Source organism: Homalodisca vitripennis, chromosome 2 (assembly GCF_021130785.1).
Source record: "Homalodisca vitripennis isolate AUS2020 chromosome 2, UT_GWSS_2.1, whole genome shotgun sequence".
Taxonomy (NCBI): domain Eukaryota; kingdom Metazoa; phylum Arthropoda; class Insecta; order Hemiptera; family Cicadellidae; genus Homalodisca; species Homalodisca vitripennis.
Window position 1 is genome coordinate 62,654,767 of NC_060208.1, and position 21,045 is coordinate 62,675,811.

At 29.6% G+C, this 21,045-nt stretch overlaps 2 protein-coding genes across 2 annotated transcripts in view; both read right to left on the reverse strand.

Moving 5' to 3' along the window:
• The window catches only part of LOC124354057 (glucose dehydrogenase [FAD, quinone]-like), a 69,211-nt gene extending 64,363 nt beyond the window's left edge, over window positions 1-4,848 (reverse strand). Inside the window, exon 1 of the mRNA XM_046804231.1 lies at window positions 4,565-4,848. Coding sequence (XP_046660187.1) covers window positions 4,565-4,724 — 160 coding nt within the window. The 5' untranslated portion in view covers window positions 4,725-4,848. The remainder of the gene's footprint in view (window positions 1-4,564) is intronic.
• Window positions 4,849-17,699: 12,851 nt separating this feature from the next.
• The window catches only part of LOC124354058 (zinc finger protein 350-like), a 69,405-nt gene continuing 66,059 nt past the window's right edge, over window positions 17,700-21,045 (reverse strand). Inside the window, 2 exon segments of the mRNA XM_046804232.1 lie at window positions 17,700-18,241; window positions 20,043-20,159. Coding sequence (XP_046660188.1) covers window positions 20,043-20,159 — 117 coding nt within the window. The 3' untranslated portion in view covers window positions 17,700-18,241.

Consider the following 21,045-nt stretch of genomic DNA (forward strand, 5'->3'; position numbering starts at 1 on the left):
TCAAATGACAAATAAAAAGCTATAGAACAAAAAAAGTGAAAACACTATTCTCGTGCAGAGTAATATTTCATTGTTCTATAGACATTACATGGTCTTGTTATGATCTTAAGTCATCATCATTTGGTTGCTGCTGACGTCAGCTGTTATGCCATATCTAGATATGTAAAATAACAATAATGCTGAAATCAGGGAAATTTGGCCCAAATAAGACTTTTTTTATTTAGACCTTTTAAGAATAAAAGTTAATACCATCCTGATACAAGTTCTTCCCCTGCGCAGACTACAAAAAACATCTCTCGAGATAGTAGCAATCACTAAAAAAAAAATTCTAAATGGCTTTATAGGAAATGCAACTTGAAAAAAGAAACGTGTATTGTAAATTCACCTAACCATAACTTCCTACTACTGTGCAAGAACAATAGTTCCACTTTTAATGTTCTAAAATTCATTTATCATTTTCGTACCTTAAAACTATATATTGTTTTGTTAAGTAGGATGATAGAGCAATAGGCTAATAACACGAATTTCATTTCCTGTGTTGATAAAAAAAATTTTAAAGCATACAAATTAAACCAAACTTTCAACAAACAAATAAATAGTGTAAAAAACAAACAAGTTCAATGAATAAGCAAAACTAACATAACAATAACTTTGTATGTAGGTACATACATCATTACTTACATACCACATGGTAACTTCCAATCACATAAAAACAGTTTTTCTCGATTAAGAAATAACACACGATTGCGCAACAAACTTATACACTTCCTCTGAAAAAATATGATGACCAATTAAAAAGGCATACATTAATTTCCTTATATTTTAACTGTGCCAATAAACACATAAATAACTTTCAAAACTAATTGATGGTATTAGAGTTAATTTCCCATGATAGAGTAATAGACATCATTGTTATCCAACAGGCAGTGAAGGGTAGCCTACTGCACAGGATGGTTGTTGGTGCTTATCTAAACCATTTCTGACCACAGAAAACTCAGATTAGATATTGGGAGCAGATAATGAAAATCATAGATAACAAGAAGCAAAGTACACAAATATAATGAAAAACTGACATTTATATTTCAATTTATGAAAACAAAGACATTTGTGATTAGCACCCCCATAAAACCACACATATTTTTGTTCCGGAGAATGAGCAGAATACGTTCTTAACTTTGAAATTTTGACTATCTACTCTATCCGTTAACCTCACTGACACCCTGTAACTTGAAATACCTATAACGTAATTCAGTAAATTAGGTAATCATGAGTATCAAACGATATCCAATCATCAATATTCATGATCATACAACCATCTAAAAAATACTGAAAGCAAAATGTCAAACCAAAAAACGTATGATTTGATATTTCAAAGCACAGTGTAGTTTTCTGGTTTTAAATCCTACGAATTAATATATAAATTATTAATTAAAATGTAATATATATATAATTAATATAATTACAAACAAAACAATGACATTTTTACAATGGAAGAGTTGTTCAGTGATACAAAAACCATTTTTTGTATCATTGAACGATGGAAAATGTCGGGAAAAATACTGTTTCCATCATGATTCAATTGTGGCAGTGGCCGCTTATTATACTGCAGCCTAATTTTCAAATTGGTTTTTACCCACACTGTTAACAAGATTTTCGCTACTAACCCATTGCAACTGCCCTCTTAAGCAAAATAATATGAGGTTTAAAGGGATGAAAATGGGAAATAATGTAATTATAAAACATTAACGGTAGAACAACTTTTGGGAAGACTTTAAAAAGCGGCCTACAATCGTTACTCGGTTGTTTTATCGAACAATTCGATATATAAAAATCGTACACAATAAGAGTTATAGTATAAATTATTGTAACAAGAATCTTGTACATTACAATTTTAAAAACATAAATTTAACACTAACATTACAAAACCACTATGGCCTAGACTAAGATATCAAAGAAACCTTATAATAATTAAAACTTGCCCAGCTTGATATCAATAAGTAACTGCTCTTGTGAAATGGAGGAAAGAATTCTTCCCATGGATTACCAGGAGTCAACCCACATGTTGAAATGTCCAAGCCACATAAACAAATCTCGTCACTTGTGAGAAATATCTCATATATATTCCTCATATTCATCGCCATTTTCAAAGTCTCAAAATATTAATTAGTTACCTACTTTTTACTGTTTTTTTTTACATTAGAATTAGTATAGCTAATAAATTGAAATCATACGCTAAGTTAAATAAGTTGTAATATTGAAATATTCTATAAAAACAACCGAATAACAAGTGTAGGCCGCTTATTTAAGTCTACCCCAACTTTTTTTGCAAGATAGTAGAAAGTTAGGTATCAGTTTACAAAATCGTGACCATGGAAAGGTATGTTAATTTTTTTTCCCTGAAAAACTACAATTTTTCCTGAAAACAATAGTGAAGAAAAAATTCGTCGGCAACGAAAATCAAAGGAGTTACGATTTTTTGAAATCCTCTGAAAACTCTGTTTTTGACAGTACCTCTGGCAATTTTACTGAAATGATGACGTTAATCCTGTCAACGATGCCTGCCCGCTGCGCAGTGCTGCGCACTGCTTGCTCTTTTAGAAAAAAAAATTAACTCGAGCTTGCAAAAGTCGAATCCCAGATCACGTGATGCCCTGATCCTTAACACTCCAAGTGTTGTTCGACAAAATTTTGTCGGTTATTTTCCATTCTTAATGCAATAATGGCCGAAAGGCATCAATATAATACAATGATATACTTTCCCCCCAGTTTATATGCACCTGTGATAATAATACTTGGCTATAAATGCCCAACCCATGAAAAAAAAGTCCATTTTTCATGGTCACGGTATTGTAAATAAATACCGAAAGTTAGTTAGATAAAATTACAATATTGGTTTGCTTTGTCAAGTTGCGTTTCCTATCTGACAGTAATGGCCAGAGGCATTTATGTCAGCCCAATATAAAATAACAAAAACTTAACTGGGTCAAAATCTCCCAATTTCAGTACTATTGATATTGTCACATCCAGAAATGATGTGGCTGACATCAGCAGCAACCAATATGAGATTGACTCATTATCAAAAGATTATATGAACATGAACATGATGTAGAACAAGAATTACTATGGAAATTATAAGATTAAAGTTCGAGGTAGCAAATCATGAATTTGCCGTTATCAATGTATTCTGCTCATCCTCCTGAACAAAAAATATATATGGTTTTAGGGGGGTGCAAATGACAAATAACACGATTTTAGAGGGTATATATAAATATTATCTGCGGGTGGGACTGATAGCATATCTGTTATCTGAGCGCTCTGGAGCAGAAGTCAGAGATAACGTGTACTGTAGGTTGGATTGAGCGAGTGCGTGACGATCATGGATCAACCATCCACTAGTTCGACCAATAGTAGTGAATTGGTGTATCGGAGTGTTTTGTCGGGCATGTTAAGAGTTTACGTTTCGACCGAAACGAGATTATTTAGTTTCTGTACATTCAGTGGAACACACAAATGGTAAGTGTTCTAATGTCCATTTATATACGTATTCATATTAGGGGTATTCATGAGTTATTAAGTTTTTTACACGGTACATAATTGCCTTTCCATAACAATTCAATTTATATTTCTGATCAGCCCCTCAAGAATTTGATATTTTACTGATAGGTACTATCTCGAGCGATGTTTTTCTTTCGTTGACATCAGTGCGGGGCAGCACCGAAGGTGTGCTGATGGCCGGAGGCACTCGTCTCAACTCGATAACAACTAATTAATTTGTAGCTCGAAATTTAAGAAAAACATTGTTTATTTGGATCAAAATTCGGGTAGGGTACGATAAGTGGACCCGGTTTTTTATATCAAAATTGGCAAACGATATTACTTAATCATAACCATCGATATAATCAATCGATACTGATTAATTATTTTTAACGATTAATTAAATAATCTATATCAATAGCTGTAAACACTCTCAAATGATACTCTTAATGTAATATTTCAATTTTATATAAGTAACATGATTATTAAAAATAACAGTCAATTTTAGAAAACTTCATGACATTGCTTTGAAAGATGATAGGCCTAAGACATAAATAAAATATATTGTTTTTGTGACTTCAACATGTTGGACTCGTACCGAAAACCCCATTATGTGAAATTTTTGGGAATGAAACAACTGTAACTGTGAGAGGAGCAAATATGGTCGTCTTTAGTTTTCCTAATTTTTGTTATAATAACTTGTTTGATCACTGTAAATATTAAATTCATATTTTAATTTAAAACATGATTGTTATTGAGGACTATAAATACTTTTATATCGATTGATAGTCAAGGATTTGAAATGCAAATATTAGGTATCGAAGACTACATTCTTCGATATAAAAAAACCGGGTCCGCTTATCGTACCCTACCCCATAGCAATAGTATTAAATCGTGACTAACCTCTTATCTGTAGATCTTTGATCAAGGAAGATATTAATTTTCTTGTAAATAAATCTACAATATAACTCATTATATTGTGAACAACTACCGCTGTTATTAAACTAAAATTATTGTTTTTATTACCTACCTATAATGTAGTCATAAGTCTTGACTGATGGTTCGTTTTTCACAGTTAGCCAATTCCCCAAGTATTCCAAATTATAATTTAATTTGACTATAGACACATATATCCATGAAGAGAATGTGTACACAAACAAAATCCATAAAAATCGAGAAATGAACCACATGATGGCTCATAATTAACTGTTTAAACAGACTAGAAATTTGGAACCGAAAATTTAATTAAGTTAGCGGTCTACTACACTATCAAGCCTTCTTGCTTCTTATTTTTGCCAAACCAATAATACATTGTTTGTTTATGTTGAAAAAAAAGTAAACAAAACACAGCTGTTCATAATTTGTTTTTATTATTTTATTTGAATATTTTACATGAAGCTTTTTAAGAGATCATACTTCAAAATAACTACATTCAATAATTTACATTTTTCTTCATTGACCAGCGACGTAGCCAGCATATGACGGGACGTCAAGATATATCTCTCCCGAAATTTTAGAAGAAACAATATTTTATGAACAGTGAAAATCCAATAGATCGCAAATAAAGAATCAAGAAATCTTTATTGTCTATAAGCACTTATGATAATGCAAAGGACAACGTCACTTTTTCTTATAACTAAATTGCCTACTCCTATCACACCTGTATCCTATCAACCCCATAAAACAAGTGTAGTGATTAGACATTTACAAAATCAGGTAAAGGTAAGTTTTATGTAAACATAAATGTGAATAACGCCACAATTTACTCATTAAAAATCAAATAAAAGTAAATATGGTGTTAGCAGCATCTTGTTAAATATATATAACACATCTAAAACACTATATACAGTATAAATTAAATAGTAAATAAATAACAATAAAACAAATAAAAAGTAACAATAAATAGATAACAATGCAACAAATAAAAATAACAATAAAATCAATTTAACAACCATAAATACATAACAGGAGATATAACTATTGACAAAATCTTTATTGTTCAAAAATTAAAGTACTAATATCACAGGTTAGGTAGTCATGTAAAGAATAAATGTGTTATCAACAAGCCAATTACTTCCTACATTTTTAAATCTACGAATATACACATGCCATCCTTTTTTCGGGAAGTTTATTAAAAAGTTTAATCCTCATATAGACAAAGGTGCCTTTGGTTTTCTCCGATCAAACATTCATCTGTTCAAACATATATTTTTTCTAGTGCAGTAGGAGTGTAGTTCTTGTATACTAATAAAACTGTCTAATTTTTCTTTGATACTAAGTAAAATACAATAAATATTCAAGGAAGGAAAGGTTCTACTTTTTTAAATTGGGACGCAATAAACTCTATTGCCAATATTTGCAATAATTTTCATTACTTTCTTCTGCGAAATTAAAGCAGTTTTAGCACTAGAACTGTTTCCCCAAAGTGTTACACCATACCATAGCTGGGAATGGAAAAGGCATAATATGGTGTGATTAACGTTTGAATGCTGATACTATACTTTGACAAGGTATGTAACCCTAGCTAATGTTGTACATAGGAAACTTACATGAGCATCCATGTAAGTGTAATCGATTATCCATGTATATTCCTAATAGCTTAACAAGTTCTGTGTACTTACTATCAAGGACACAGTTTCCATCAAGAGAAAAAATTAAATTTTCTTTTCCCAGATTACATTAAAATTTCCAGATGTGTATTGCTATTTAAAATAGTGTGTCATCTGTATATAGAACAAACCTACAAGGGATATTAAATGAAAAATCATTTATGGCTACTACAAACAGAAAAGGGCCGAGTGGTACTCGTAATAAAAATTATGGAAACTAGACACATCTTTATTTTGTGCAGATGCCTTCTATTTTGTAAATATGATGAAAATTAACTTAATTCATTGTTTTTACGCCATAAAATGTAGCTTTCCATGTGCAGGTCATTAGGAATATAATCAAAAGCTTTACTTAAGTCAAGTAAGGTAGTAGATGTAATTATTTTGTTTTCAAAATTCAGAATAACCTGTTCTGTTCTAGTTTCAACTGCTTTTACTGTGTTTAATCTTGGGAAACAACAAATTAGTCGGGAAAAAATTATTTACAACAAAAAAGTTATACAATTAATTGTTCTTTGATACACAACACAAATATTTCACTAAGGATAGGAACAAACGAGTTTGGTCGATAGTTAGTGGGGTTAGTCTTATCTCCTTTTTAAAAAAATTGCACTACTTTTGTTATTTTTAACGCTTGAGGAAATGTTCCTTGTTCTAGCATCTTGTTAAATACATAAGTAACTACCTCTAATATTATGTATATGATGTATTTCATAATTTCATTGGAAAACCATAATAATCCTCACTTTTTGAGGTACTCAACCTAGTTGTACAATATAAAACACAATTTTTTTTCCATTTAAAATCATGTTTCATTACACCCTTATTTATCATGTACTTCTCTAAGTATTAAAAAACAAGGTTATTGTCATTGTGCTGGTCGGAAGTATTAATTATATCAGAATGTGAATATGTAAAAAAGTTATTAACATTGCTAGAATCAATATAAGTTTCACGGTTTTTCTTGAACCTTTTTTTCTTAATTAATTATTTTCCAAGCAGCTTTACATTTATTTTTTGGATCCATAATATATTTCTCATTGAATAATGTATTCTCTTTTTAAATTTTAGATCTATAGAGATTTTTGCTCTTGTGCACACGTTTTCATTGTAGTTCATGAACTGTACCCTTACTGACCTTAAGCTTATCATATAACGCAACTATTATTTTCCTAATATTTTCCAATTTTGTTGTATACCATTTACTACTTAACCTATTAGTATTGTCACTATTGCCTAACTTAATCTCAGCACACTTTAAAGTGCTCGTCAAAACAATGTTAAAATAATCAAATGCTGCATCTACGTGAGTAAAACGTTGTAGCTGTGACGAGTCTATATGAGTTAAATGTTCCCTAAAACTTGTAATAGCTTATAACGTTCTAATGGTTTTGGTTGAAATACCTTTTTTATAACTGAGTTTGGAGCACCAATTGTGTGAAAATTTGCATAAACTGCTGCGTGATCTGATAAATGAGGTTCAATGACATTAAAAGTTACAGTACCTTTTTTACATTAGTAATAATTATATTATTAAGGCATGCCTCACCCCTCGTGGTTCCTAGATTTAAACAATACATGTTATGGAAACGCAGTAAACTGAAGAAAGAATCTACCGACGTAACTTTTTTATATTGATATTAAAATTACCTGATATGATAAACTTAACATTAGAATACTTTTTATTTATATAGTCAAGTAGTACATAAAAAACTTGTGAAATCATTAATGAGAGCATTTGGTGTTCGATAAATTGTTATAATAATATCATTCAAACTAACTAAAAATATACCTGTGACCTCATAAACGAAATTTACACATAAATGTTCTAATTCAATAATTTTATATATTATATATTTTTAACATATACACTGCAACCCCCTCTTCTAAGGGAAGGCTTTCGGCAATAAACACTACCTACACAAAAACCTGCTAGCACATATAATACTCTTCTGGACAAAGCTAGTGATCATTTATAGTTAAAACATCTATATTTAAGGTATTTGACCATAGATTTAATTCTTCTAATTTATTTCTTGTACATTGAATATTTAAGTGATAAACAACTAGGCATGAGTGCTTAGATTCTTGTAACTTCTACTTGTAGGCTGTTTTTTTTCCAATTGGTAAGCAGTTCCCTGACACATCATAAGTACCTGTAGGAGTTTGCACATCTCGTAGGCCCAGCCTGTGGTCAGGATCCTTCTTAGCAGTAAAGGCATATTTGCTATTATATCAGCTAACCAATAAATTCCGGGTAGAGTACGATAAGCGGACTCGGTTTTTATAACGATTAGCATAATCATTGATACTTAATATTCATGTATCAAATACGAGTTTATCAATCATATCAACATATCTGAAATCATAACAACAATCATACTTGAAATTTAAATAATTAATATAACACAACTAGTGGCATATCCTAAATAACAAAGGAGCTATAACGACCAAACAAAAATTAGAACTGGAAATAGGAAACTCTCGTAAATTATAAAGAAATAATAACATAACAAAAATACGAAATATGCGTAACTATTTATGTTTTCTCCTTGGTGCCAATGATTAAGACAAGAAGTTGTCAAAAGCATATTCAAGACAGAGTTTTTATCTCAGTTGTTTTATTTTGTAGTATAAATCTGCACTTTTTTCATAGTTGTGAAAACGCTTTCAACGCTAATATTCGCACATCTTTTGATTCGCCACACTTGTTGGCTGTGCGTTAGTGAAGTCTCTCCTGTCAGTTGCTGATTGTGAAATCCGATTTCTGTTTCTCTGTACGCACGATAGTTGTCAAACTGATTGACCTAGAGAGTTGAAATTTGGGATGGAAGGAAATCTACCTCTACATCGGTTTTGAAAATTATGTTACATATTGCTTCATTGAGAAAGTTTAATGCTTGTCAGTAAAAAAAAGACTGGTTGCACTGGTTTTAGAGTAACCAAACCATGTTAGTAACAAGAAAGATATGTTAGTAGAATAAACAAATCAGTAAACAGACGTTTAAATTACTATTAAAGGTCAATACAGTTTCCAGTAAATTATCAACACATGTGATGAAGTTAATTTGTTGGAACATCACACACATCTTGAGCATTTTAGATTAAACCTGCAATGTCATGTTCCTAACAGGCTTATGGTAAAGGCCTTTTACTGTATGTTGGCAAGAGTTACGAATCTTTCTGTTGACTTTGTCTTTCTGTTTGTTACTGGATAATGCAGTTTAATTCTAATTTGCATAGTTTTAAAGATACAAGTGAACACAGTTTGTGTCTACTTGTGAACAGAAAGATTACAAGGAAATGTTACAATAGTTAGTGTACTAGTGGAGTTTTTACAAGGTTGATGATGAAAATAGATTACTGTCTTTGTGTGTGTCCCTTTGTTTAAATGATGAATGAGTTTACTTTGAGGGTTGAAATCTAGTGAGATACTCCACCTCTACTATCTCTATTGAAATTGGTAAACATTGCCTCATTGGCGTCTTAAGGCCTGTATGTTATCCACTGTGTGGTGAACACAAGCCTCCCATGCTGATGCAAAGTAGGCGTACATGCTACCTTGTATTTATTTCTTATTAAATCAAGTAAAAATGTGGTATTAATCTACAGCGAATAAATCAGCGCCTTATACAAAATTTTGTAGTCCTGTTAAATAAAACCAATCTCATAACAGTAATCATAGATTGTTATTCCCATTTATTTACCTATATACTCGTATTGATAATGCAACAAAAATTAAAAATTAGACTGTTGTTTCCTGAGCAAAATTATAAGAGCCTATTAACATTTTATGTAGGGCCCATTCTGTATGAAATCAACACACTAAATTTAAAAGATTTACTTAACCACCTTACAATTTGATATGAAGGTAGACCTTATATATTTATTATTAGGAACATTGCCAATCCCCCCCCCCCAAATATTTCACACGGTTTCAAAGTTACTGCTATGTAAAGTTTCTTAAATCCATAAAAAACCGTAACCAACATATTTTGAAATCACTATAGATTTACTCCTAATTGAGCTAGAGAGATGGGAGTGGTGTTATTTTACTCAGTTTAAAAAGATCTTTCTTTTGATGCACAACACAATTTACTTTGTCATAAAAATTCTTTTTTTTTAATGATTCAAAATTTTAATTTTCTCAATAAGTTGCTTTTTTAATGTTTAAAACCTTCCTATAATAATTTATATTTTTGGTAAGTGATTCTCATTTTAAAGTGGGAGGCTAATGGGTTCATACTTAAATAATAATTTAAGAAAGGGTGTTTACAAGTTTTTGTTAATATGTCATACTACGAGTATGTATCCATACTTTACTTCATTTCATTATGATGGTGATTATTACCATTATTACAATCCATAATAGTATACATTGTTTGTTTGTTAGTTACTATATCAATTAACTATTTTGGGTACATAGGTAACACACACAAAAATTTCAAGCAATAGCTTACCTCAAAGCTGAAATATAGGTACATAAAAACTCAAAATAAGAAGTTTTGGAAAGAAAAGAGCACATCAAAATTTATTTACATTTAAAAGTCTCCAGCGCCATATTGTGACTTTCTCCTACTCCTGGTCTTGTGAGGCGTTTGCAGCATTTTTATTCTTAATGTATCAATTTTACACAATCTATTGTAGGTACGTACTTTTTTCCTGCTCCTACACCAATTAACAGAAACTCTCAACTTTGCCATTACATCATCCTTGAATGATATTTCTGCATATAATGGTCCACATTTCAGAGTATTGTATCCTACAAACACTAGATCAAATTACATGATTTAGACTCTGATTTGGATTTTGTGCCCTTCCATGGAGATTTTTTTGTAAGGGGTAATCTTTTGAGATGTCTCTGAATACTTGTTTTATGTGGAGCATTACTACTTCTGGCATTGCGTTTTTATGTAAATAAACTTCACCAATTGCCTTTGCCTCTTGGTATTCATAACAAGAATAAAGTTCCTTCAGGCAAAGTTCATTTAGCATTTTTCCGTCACCTTAATGATAACTTGTAAAAATACGGTGCCCATATAATTTTTTCATAGGTCTAGATTATTTACATTCCTCTTAATAGTAACAGATCAATTTTGGCTGTTAGCCCCTACCCTTTCCTGATAAGCCCTTTCCATCTCCTAGTATGACACCTTTAGACTTAGCTTTCAGGTGACGTAGTTGGAATAAACAGAAAATAAACCAAGACAAAAGAGTTGTTATACTGAGAATAACACAGCTGTTTAGAACCAATAAAAAAAGCTAAGAGCAGAAAATATATTCATCAGTACTGTAACTGTACACTATAACTAAAAACAATGTAGCGGCAATCTATCTGACCACTTCCAAACTTAGTGTAAGACTTTACAAAAGAATTAGTTAAAAGTCAGTCGTTAATATTTATGTATAGTATTATAAATCAATGTTTTAGTGAAAAAGTAAGGGATTTATTAATGTAAAAAATTTAAAAGTACATTTTTAAGGTTTAGGGGAACCTTCTCCCCTGAGGCAGTCAACAACTGTTTTATCAACATAACCCATTCAATGGTGTTTAAAATTTTATTAAAATATTTTGCAAATCAATGATTTTATTTAAGTTTATTAGAGGCCTTGAGATATCAGGATAAATAAAATACATGAAAACAACATGAGAATTTTTATTCTATCACCCATGTTGAATTAAAAAAAACCATACAATGTTGATCTTTTTACAATAAACATAATCAACGTGGCTAATGGAAACAAAAATATTATTACAAGACATTTTTTGGTTCTTTACATAATTTGAAAAACAATATCCTACCTAAACCACAAGAATAGAAACTAAAACTTAGATGGTCTCAAGAGGTGGTTGGATGAAAAATTATACTAGATGGGGAAACATACAAAAATAATAATCTTTCGATACAAACACGTTCCCACGAAATGGGAATAGATAGTCCGTTAGTAGTATTGAACACATTCAGTTCTAACAGGTGTAGGAGTCCAGTTGCAATACAAATTCCATAATACTCACAATATCGCCCAGTTGGATAAAAACTATCTTTGTTTATGAACAGATTTAAATGAAAACAATGCTTGAAATCAAAGTAAAATTTTATTGGATTAAATTTTTTATTTTTCGACCACAAAATTAATATTTTGTGTTTTCGACAAATAATTTTAAATTTATATAACCGCTAGGTTTTACAAAGCAACAATTTTGGAAAACAACAGACTGTACATATTACAATCACAATAATAGTAATAATAAATACGTTCAAGAGAAATGAACAATGTGTTATATTTTAAATAATAACTGACAACATAGTTGTTAATGGTTTACTCATTTACTAAATAACAAAAAATCAATTCAAAATGTATGATATTACAAGCATTGGTTAAAAACAAACAAATTAGTATTATTAGGTAAAGAAAACATAACTTTAAGAGATTTAAAAAATAAAATTCAAGCTTTCAATTTTAATTATCTAAACTGTAAGTGTTTTTCAAAAGTCACAATAACTGACCATTTAAGGCAATTATTAACTAGACAACCGAACTTCTCCACCCAGCAGGTTATTGTACACCCCTAAAGTGAATAACTTAGGACTACATTATGTACAAGAAAATAACAACAACAATTATAATAAATAGAGATTTTTTATTCATTTCATACAAAAGAAGTGTAGCAGGCAATAATATAAAACATAAATGAGGTGATACAAATGGAAATATAATGCAAGAGGCAAATCTAATTTATTTATTAGACAGTTACAAAATAATATTGAATATTGCAAAGTAAATCTAAAAGAACTATGGTATTTAGATACAAAAAATTAGTGAAAAATAAATTTGCATTTATTTTATATTTTGTTAAGTATAGCACACTCAAGAATTATAAAATAAAGCCAAGTAATACATTTTTAATTATTTACACTGTGTTTCTAAATGTCAAAATATGTTCAACAAATAGTTTATAAAAAAATACATTAAATAAAACTAATTATGACATTAGTTGAAATACCTAATATACTAACAAAATAATTAATAACAATTAAATTTTTCAGCTTTACACTGAAAATAAAAGTTACACAAAATGGAAGACTTTATACAGCTTGCTACACTTCCACTAAAACTTATTTATAAATAATAAAATATAATTACTAATAATTATATTCTATTATTATAGTTATTAATAGAAAGCTAATGTAGTGTCAAAAGACACACTACCTCACAATCAATATATTATTTACATAACGTAAACATATTTACACGTACAGGTCACAGAACGTGTCTTAGATGTTTTTAAAACATCCATCAACAAACGCTCTTTACATATTTAATTGACAACAAAATATTGGGTTAAACAGTAGGTAAAACACTATAAAACAGGTTAAACAAATAATTATTCACTAACTAAAAAATTCATGCACATTATCTGTGGGGTTCTTATAGGTAAAATTTAGGTTGTCGTTTAACAAAAGTGAAACATAATGTAGACTGTATTTGGTGAGTTTATATTGAGTTACTATTTATGACACACTTTTTGATTTTTAGAATGGTATACTGGCTAATTGGTTTATAGTACTCGGTTTTCAGGAAAATCCTTAATGGTAGAAGTAATGTGGTGGCTTTTACTGGTGAAATACAATATACATAATTTTATTAAAGTTTTGCACAACTGTTTTATTGAAGTAAAGCCTTTTAAAAATAAAAGCAATAATATGCACATTGTCTAATCTAATATATTTATAATTATAAAATATATTTCCAAAATTACTTTCTGGACTTTATTTTGATACCATGTAAGCACTGGTATTTTTGTTCTTGACTATTTATGTTTTTCTGACATAAAGTAATAATTTTGTCTTCTACAAAGAGACTTTCACAGTTTTTAGTAATATTGTGTGTGTGTGTGTGTATATATATATATATATATATATATATATATATATATATATATATATATATATATATATGCACTGTAAATAAAAAATTAATTCTTTGGAATTAATAAATCTGTTACCATCTTTTTCAACACTTTACAGACATAATATTTGTAATATTCTGTTGATTACTTCTGTATGATCATTTTATTCAACATAGTGAATCATTTTTACTTTTTTATAAAAAAAATCACTATGAGTAGTTTGGACAAAATTATTAAAAATTCCTCATCTTAAGCTTTAATTTCCATATATATAATTTTTACACATCTTTAATCATTTTACCCTAATAAAGCAACAAGTGAATTCATATATCAATTTAGGATTTAAAATATACTAATCTTACAATAACATTAAAAAATAAAATACTGTTCTAAATATATTTTTGTAGTATAAAACTACAATGCAGTTTAAAATAATAATTTTTGTATGTGATTTTATAACCCGTTCTCACTGTGGTAAAAGAACTAAAATATAAAATAAATAATATTACTTTGTATCAAATTCATATTTGTAGAACTGGCATAATGCCAGTAAACAAAATTCCAATTATAAACAAAACCGGGCTTTATTTCATAATGAAGTATGCTGTAGCTGTATAGAAAAAACTATTGCTTTGCGTGTGTTATAGGCAGTGCTAAATTCAATAATATAGAAATAAAATAATATATTTAGAAATAAAAATAACACTGATATTTAAACTAATCCTCTCAAATGTTTTTAAATCTTAAAATGGGCCTTTCCAAATCAGAAAGCCTCAGTGGTTTTTAATGTAAAACATTAGTAGACTGAAGAAAATTAACATAAATAAACAAAAATAAGCCTTTTGAACGAATAAAATAAATCATTAGACAAATTTGTGCGTGTCAGCATATTTTAAATTTATAAACACTGGACTTTAAATTTATATGGGATACAACCATATCCATGCATGAAAATTAAAAAAAAGAAATCGACATGGGAATACAATTCTAAAGTGAATTAAAAACAGGGTAATAATGAAATTCTTTCAAACAAAAATATCCTTTAATAAGTATAAACTAATTATTTAATATAATAAATTTTAGTTCATATGTACAATAAAACTAAATATTAAGGTGAATCATTGAAAGGGGGGCTCACTTTTTAATTACATTACGAACCCGTTGTTGTATGATACACGTTAAAAAATCTAAAAATCTTAATTATATATTTACAAATAAGTGACTGAGATTAGACGCACTTGATTGCATGCACCATGGACATTGTTTTGTTGGCCTGAGCTAAAGAATAAAATAACAGAATATAAAAAAGACAACAACAATATATGTCAATAACTAAAACAATATTTAACTAGTACATACTCAATTATACATAAAAAAAAATTAATTAGTAACATTTAAACTCCTATTTGTACTCATTAAGACAAACAATAAAAACCTGTAGATTGTTATTTTCTCTGATTACAGTGGAATATTACAAATAATAAAACAATTGATTGTGGTAATTCCAAAAAGAGTTTTTACATAGAAATAATTCAAAATTTGTACATAATTCAGTTATTATTTTAAAACGATCCAATAGACTCCTTCTAGTCTGCATTTGATTGGTTGGGCTGCTAATATGAATTTAGACAAATCGGATGACAGATAGGAACCAGACATAATGTCAGTTGTTTAATTTACAGTTACAAATGGAAAATACAAGGCATGGCAAGCAAGTACCTGTTATCCTGCACTATGGTGGACTGACAAAAATATAAGATGAGTGGGATGGCTGTTTCCACTATTTTATCCACCTTATTTTATAATATTTATATTTTAAACAAGCACAGCATTCTCAATCTGCTACTAGCATTAGTTGAGTGATTTCATGCTGCATTGGAAAGATTCTGGCGAGTTTCCAGAAAAAATGTGATAAAACAAAATTTTGAAAATAAAATTTATAACAGAAACTATATAAATTATACAACATATGAGTGGTTGACTCATTTTTCAATGGTACAATGAGAATTTTACAGTTCTCAATTTATTGTAATACTAATTGCATGGTTCCCAATCAAATTAGACAGTCAAAGGATAGTCACAAATATTAATGATGATCCACAATTTGGAGCAGATCAACTTCAATGATCACATATATCAACTCTAATTTATTTGGAGAAACAAATAATAAGTTTTGAGAATATAAACAATAAACCAAAATTGCTGAATTAATATGAAACCTGAGTGACTACAAAGAAAATTACCTGCTTTATGTTAATCATTCATGGATTCTTATCAGGACAGTACTCAGTTGACCAATGACATTTTTATTTGTTTTTTTTTTTAAACAAGCACAAAGTTTCTACTTTAGAACTTCTACACTTCTCGTCTGATTTGACTCCTTATAATAAATATTTCCCTAAAGACAAACTGTAAATGAGATTTAAATGTTTGACACTTTTAGTACTCCCAGGCTCTTTATTAAGCAGTAGTCACTTTTAGTGATTTTCATTACTTACAAAATGTCTGTAACAATAATAAAATAAATAGCTCAATTTATTTTTACTTTCTTTTTAAAGATGCAAAAATGATAAAATTATATTAAAAAGGTTAATATAGTATTAAGATTATAATAATCAAGTAAACACTAAAACTGGTTTACATGAAACATGTTTTATCACAAAGTATTTAAACATATTGCGTATTATAATGTTCCATATACCTTCAAGATGTGAATTATACTGCCTATATCCTGACATACATCACAGAATGAATAGAATAGGCCATCATAATATACCCAATTAATTGTATTGCAAACAACAAAATGTTCTAGAATGTGGTTCATATTCATTAGGAGTTTGCCGAAAGATATAAAAAACATGATTCATGCTGAAACTGATAAGCAGTGAATCAAACTTACAGTATTCTTGAACAGCCAAATCTAAATCACTCCCAGCACTACACTTCACAGTTGGAATGGGCAATGAGAGCGAGAGCAGTTTGAAGGGGATAATGTAACAATGGTTAATTATATTGAATATAACTTATAATTTGTAAAATGATTTAGGTGTTTGTACATAACATGTGTTTGATATATTATATGGGTTTAGAACTTTTACTTTGGATAAACAAGGAACAATATAAAATATGTTTTTCTCTACATGGGTATTAATATAAACATAATTTTGTGTTTTGTAATATTATGCTATTTTACTGTCAATAATAAGTGTTATTAAGGATTTAAATTTATTATTATATAAGCTAGTAAGGAATGTATTTTACTGGTCCAGCCAGTTTTTAATACAACTTAAAATCTGATTTTGAGGTTGCCAGATAAGAAGAAGTCTATTGTTGTCTCATATTACATTAATTAATAAAAATTTTCTCTATTCACAATAATAGCATTAAATAGTTGTTTTCCTACAGAACCATTTACAAGACAGGTATTTTTTCAGTTCCTTAGTTACAGTAAAGTACCTTTTTTATACAGATTTATACATAAATCTTACTTTTAAAATACACAACAAAAACTTCAGAACGTTTGTAGTAATCTGAATTTAATAATAACAGCATTTTTCTTTTCTTGTATATAAAAATACTACTATATTACAAAAAGCTGTTTTTATAAAATATCCATAACATTAATTTTTACAGTTAAAGACAAGAAGAGGACGTTCAGTTTAAAAATATATATTTAAAAAGATATTGTGTTCTGTACCAAAATTGATTTTAAAAATCATACCTCTTGTACAGAGTAAACTTTTTATGAATTAAATCTTGAAAATATTGTAATCCATCTTCAATACAAAAAGGTTCAGTTAAAATTTAGACAAAATTGTAAGCCTACTTTGTATGCATTGGGATTGTAACTTTACTTATATTAAGAGGTATGCAGATAAAATATATATAAAAAACTTGTTCAAAAAATAAGGAAAACTATTGTAACAATTACTTAGTTATAAATAATATTACAAAAAGGTGAGGCCAGCAAAATAAAGCTAAACATACTAATATGTTGGGCTGCCCCACCACCGAATTTGTCAGGCCAATTGCGTTGTGTTGTCAAGCAGTAAAACCTCAAGCCACCAGACACACGTACACTAGCACGCACTAACACGCACACACCACACTTTGGCGTTCGGTCCTCCGTGGATGGCAGGCAACAGTCTCAGAACCTTTCTTCCGCAGACTGTACCACATGTGTAGGCTGCAACAATCATAATGGATAGCTTAGACAGTGTTGTAATAACATTTTAACTATACATAATTGGTACTTTCTATTTTGTTTACAAAATAAATACACCAATATGCAATTTAAGAATGACAGAACATAGGCTTCAATAATATTTTATTTCTATTATGCCAAGCACAGCATCCATGTCTTAGATAAGTGGTCTCCAATCAGCCCGGGGACAGTCATTGTTATTTCTCGTGTGAGGGTTTCAATCAGCCCGAAGACAGTCACTGTAATTTCTCGCGTGAGGGTTGCAATCAACTCGAGGATAATCACTGTAATTTCTGTATCAAGCAAAGCGACAATAGATTTTAATACTGTTAGTTTAATAGAGATTCATGTCAGCTAGGCTGACTTAACTATTAGTTACAGATTATCTTCTAAACTTTCTAAAAGTATTTCTTATATACATAATTATATTATTAAAATATTAAAGTAGATTTTATTTATATATTGGACATGCCTAATTTGCTTAGTGCTTATAAAAACATACTCACCCTTGAAATTTAGTTTATTATGCTAATTTAATAAGCAATTAAAGATACATGGTTCGGTGTGTTGCACAAGCAACTCCAATAGCCTAATCTAGCTTCACTTTCTCACTCTCAGTATAGGTTTCCATGCTATTGTTGAGAATAACTACATGAGAAATTTTGATTTAAGTGCTGCATGTTTAGTGATAAAAGGAGTCTTGACTACTTTGTAGTTGAAAACAACACTGCTTTGCGTTTGATATGTAAGGAAAAAATATCTGTGTTGAAAGAGTCTAATATTTGTAGAGATTACGAAAATCTGTAAAACTGTAGTTGTAATGGTTGCATGGTATCTGTGCAGATATTTAATCAATGATGAAATACACAAAGAATACACCACTATGGGCACGCAAAACCATAACAACATGTACAATCAATATTAATTGGAAGGTATACTACTCTACTGTCCAACTCTAAATGACAGATAAATAAAAAGTACCTGGGATCCAGACAGAGCCTGCGTGACCACTGGAGTGTTAAGGTATATTTTACAATTTTTAAAGGACTTTTCACTTTTAATTACAGTTTGTAGTTATAATCATTAATCACACAGACACTTATAATAATTCACATTATTAATAATCTGAACTGAGTAATTACCTTCTCAGAAATATTAGTTAAAACTCCGTACGCACTAGAAATGTAGAAAGTCAAGTGAGTGATCTGACAACACTACAATCAATCTGACAACACGGCGACAGATGAAATCTTCCTTAGGCCAAAAAAGTTAACAATATTGGTCACGCATAAATGTTTGTGTTTTGTGTTAGTGTATTATTTACTCCAAATTCTTTCCAAGCATGTTCTGTGCTCAGTGTCTACCTTAACTTATGATACACTCAAATGAGTAAGGATTTATGATCTTACGGTAGCACTTGAAGATGTTATTAGTGTAAGGAAACTACAGTAATGGAACAACCAAACGAAGAATCACTGTGACGGACTAGATAAGTTTACTTTTACCAGTATGGTTTTGGTTGAAAAAAAAAAATTATTTGAGCCTCACAATTTTCAACACTTACAATATATTTACAAATTACTTTATAGTAATTACAAGTTTTCTGTCAAATTATAAAATTAGTGTCTAAATGGTTTTTAAATGATAATGCTAAAAGTTAATACAATATCAAGCAGTCTATGTTTGTATTACAGAGATTTCTTAAAAGTTTTAAAATTTGAATATGGAATAATCATTTTGAACTATGAACAGCATGTCAATTTAGCGTTAATAGTACACTCACTCAATGCTGTGGGTGATGTTGTACCAGGGCCACCGGATGAGTCTCGGCTGCAGACGGCAATATCACGGTGTTTGGGCTGTCATCCTCTGGCCCCGTTTGTAGTACTGCTCCACCAGCCTGTGCAAACAATTTACAGAACATTACACTCCTGCACCAATGATGTCATCAACTGACACTATAAATTCCTAATCTCACTAGTTTACAGATCTAAAGTAATTCTGATTGAAGTGATAGTTATGTTTAGAAACATAACATTATATTTTAACAACAGCATCATGCTGTTAATAATTTGAACAGTTCTGATTTTATCTCATTACTAAAGGGCCTGTTATGAAATATTATTTATAATACAAAAATTAGGACACTTCAACAAGGACGCTTTTAACAATTTACTGAACTAATCAACAAACCATATAAAGAATATTTTACTTGTTCTTAATACTAGGCACTATTATCTATTATTTTTTGTTATACTTTTAACTGATGAGTTTTTCACAGTAGTCATTCCCAAAAAGTCAAGTATTGTAGTTTAATTAAGTTTTATTATAATTGGTTTATCAAAGTGAACAGGCTACAATTTACAAAGGTAAAATGACACTTTTTATAAATTAAATAACTTTTTTTATTTTGAGACAATACAACAATATTTGTGGTTCTTTATATACACATAATTAATTCGGAAAGGTATAAAAAGATCAATTGACAGTTCAATAACGTGTAAGTACACATGAAGGACAGCGCAACGTCACACTTATGGTCATCCATGCCATATCACGACACACAGCTGCTAGCCAACACAGTCTTTGTCCATACAATTGTTTCTTCATTATTGGAACTAAAAAAAATAATTTGAATGTTTTCATTCTTTACAATCAGTGATTGTACAAATGTTTATCCCCTAGTTATCACTTGCAATACGTATCATTTCCATCAACTACGTAGAAATGAGTAATAAGTATACTAAATAAGAGAATATAACAACAAATGTAAATAAATACTAAAT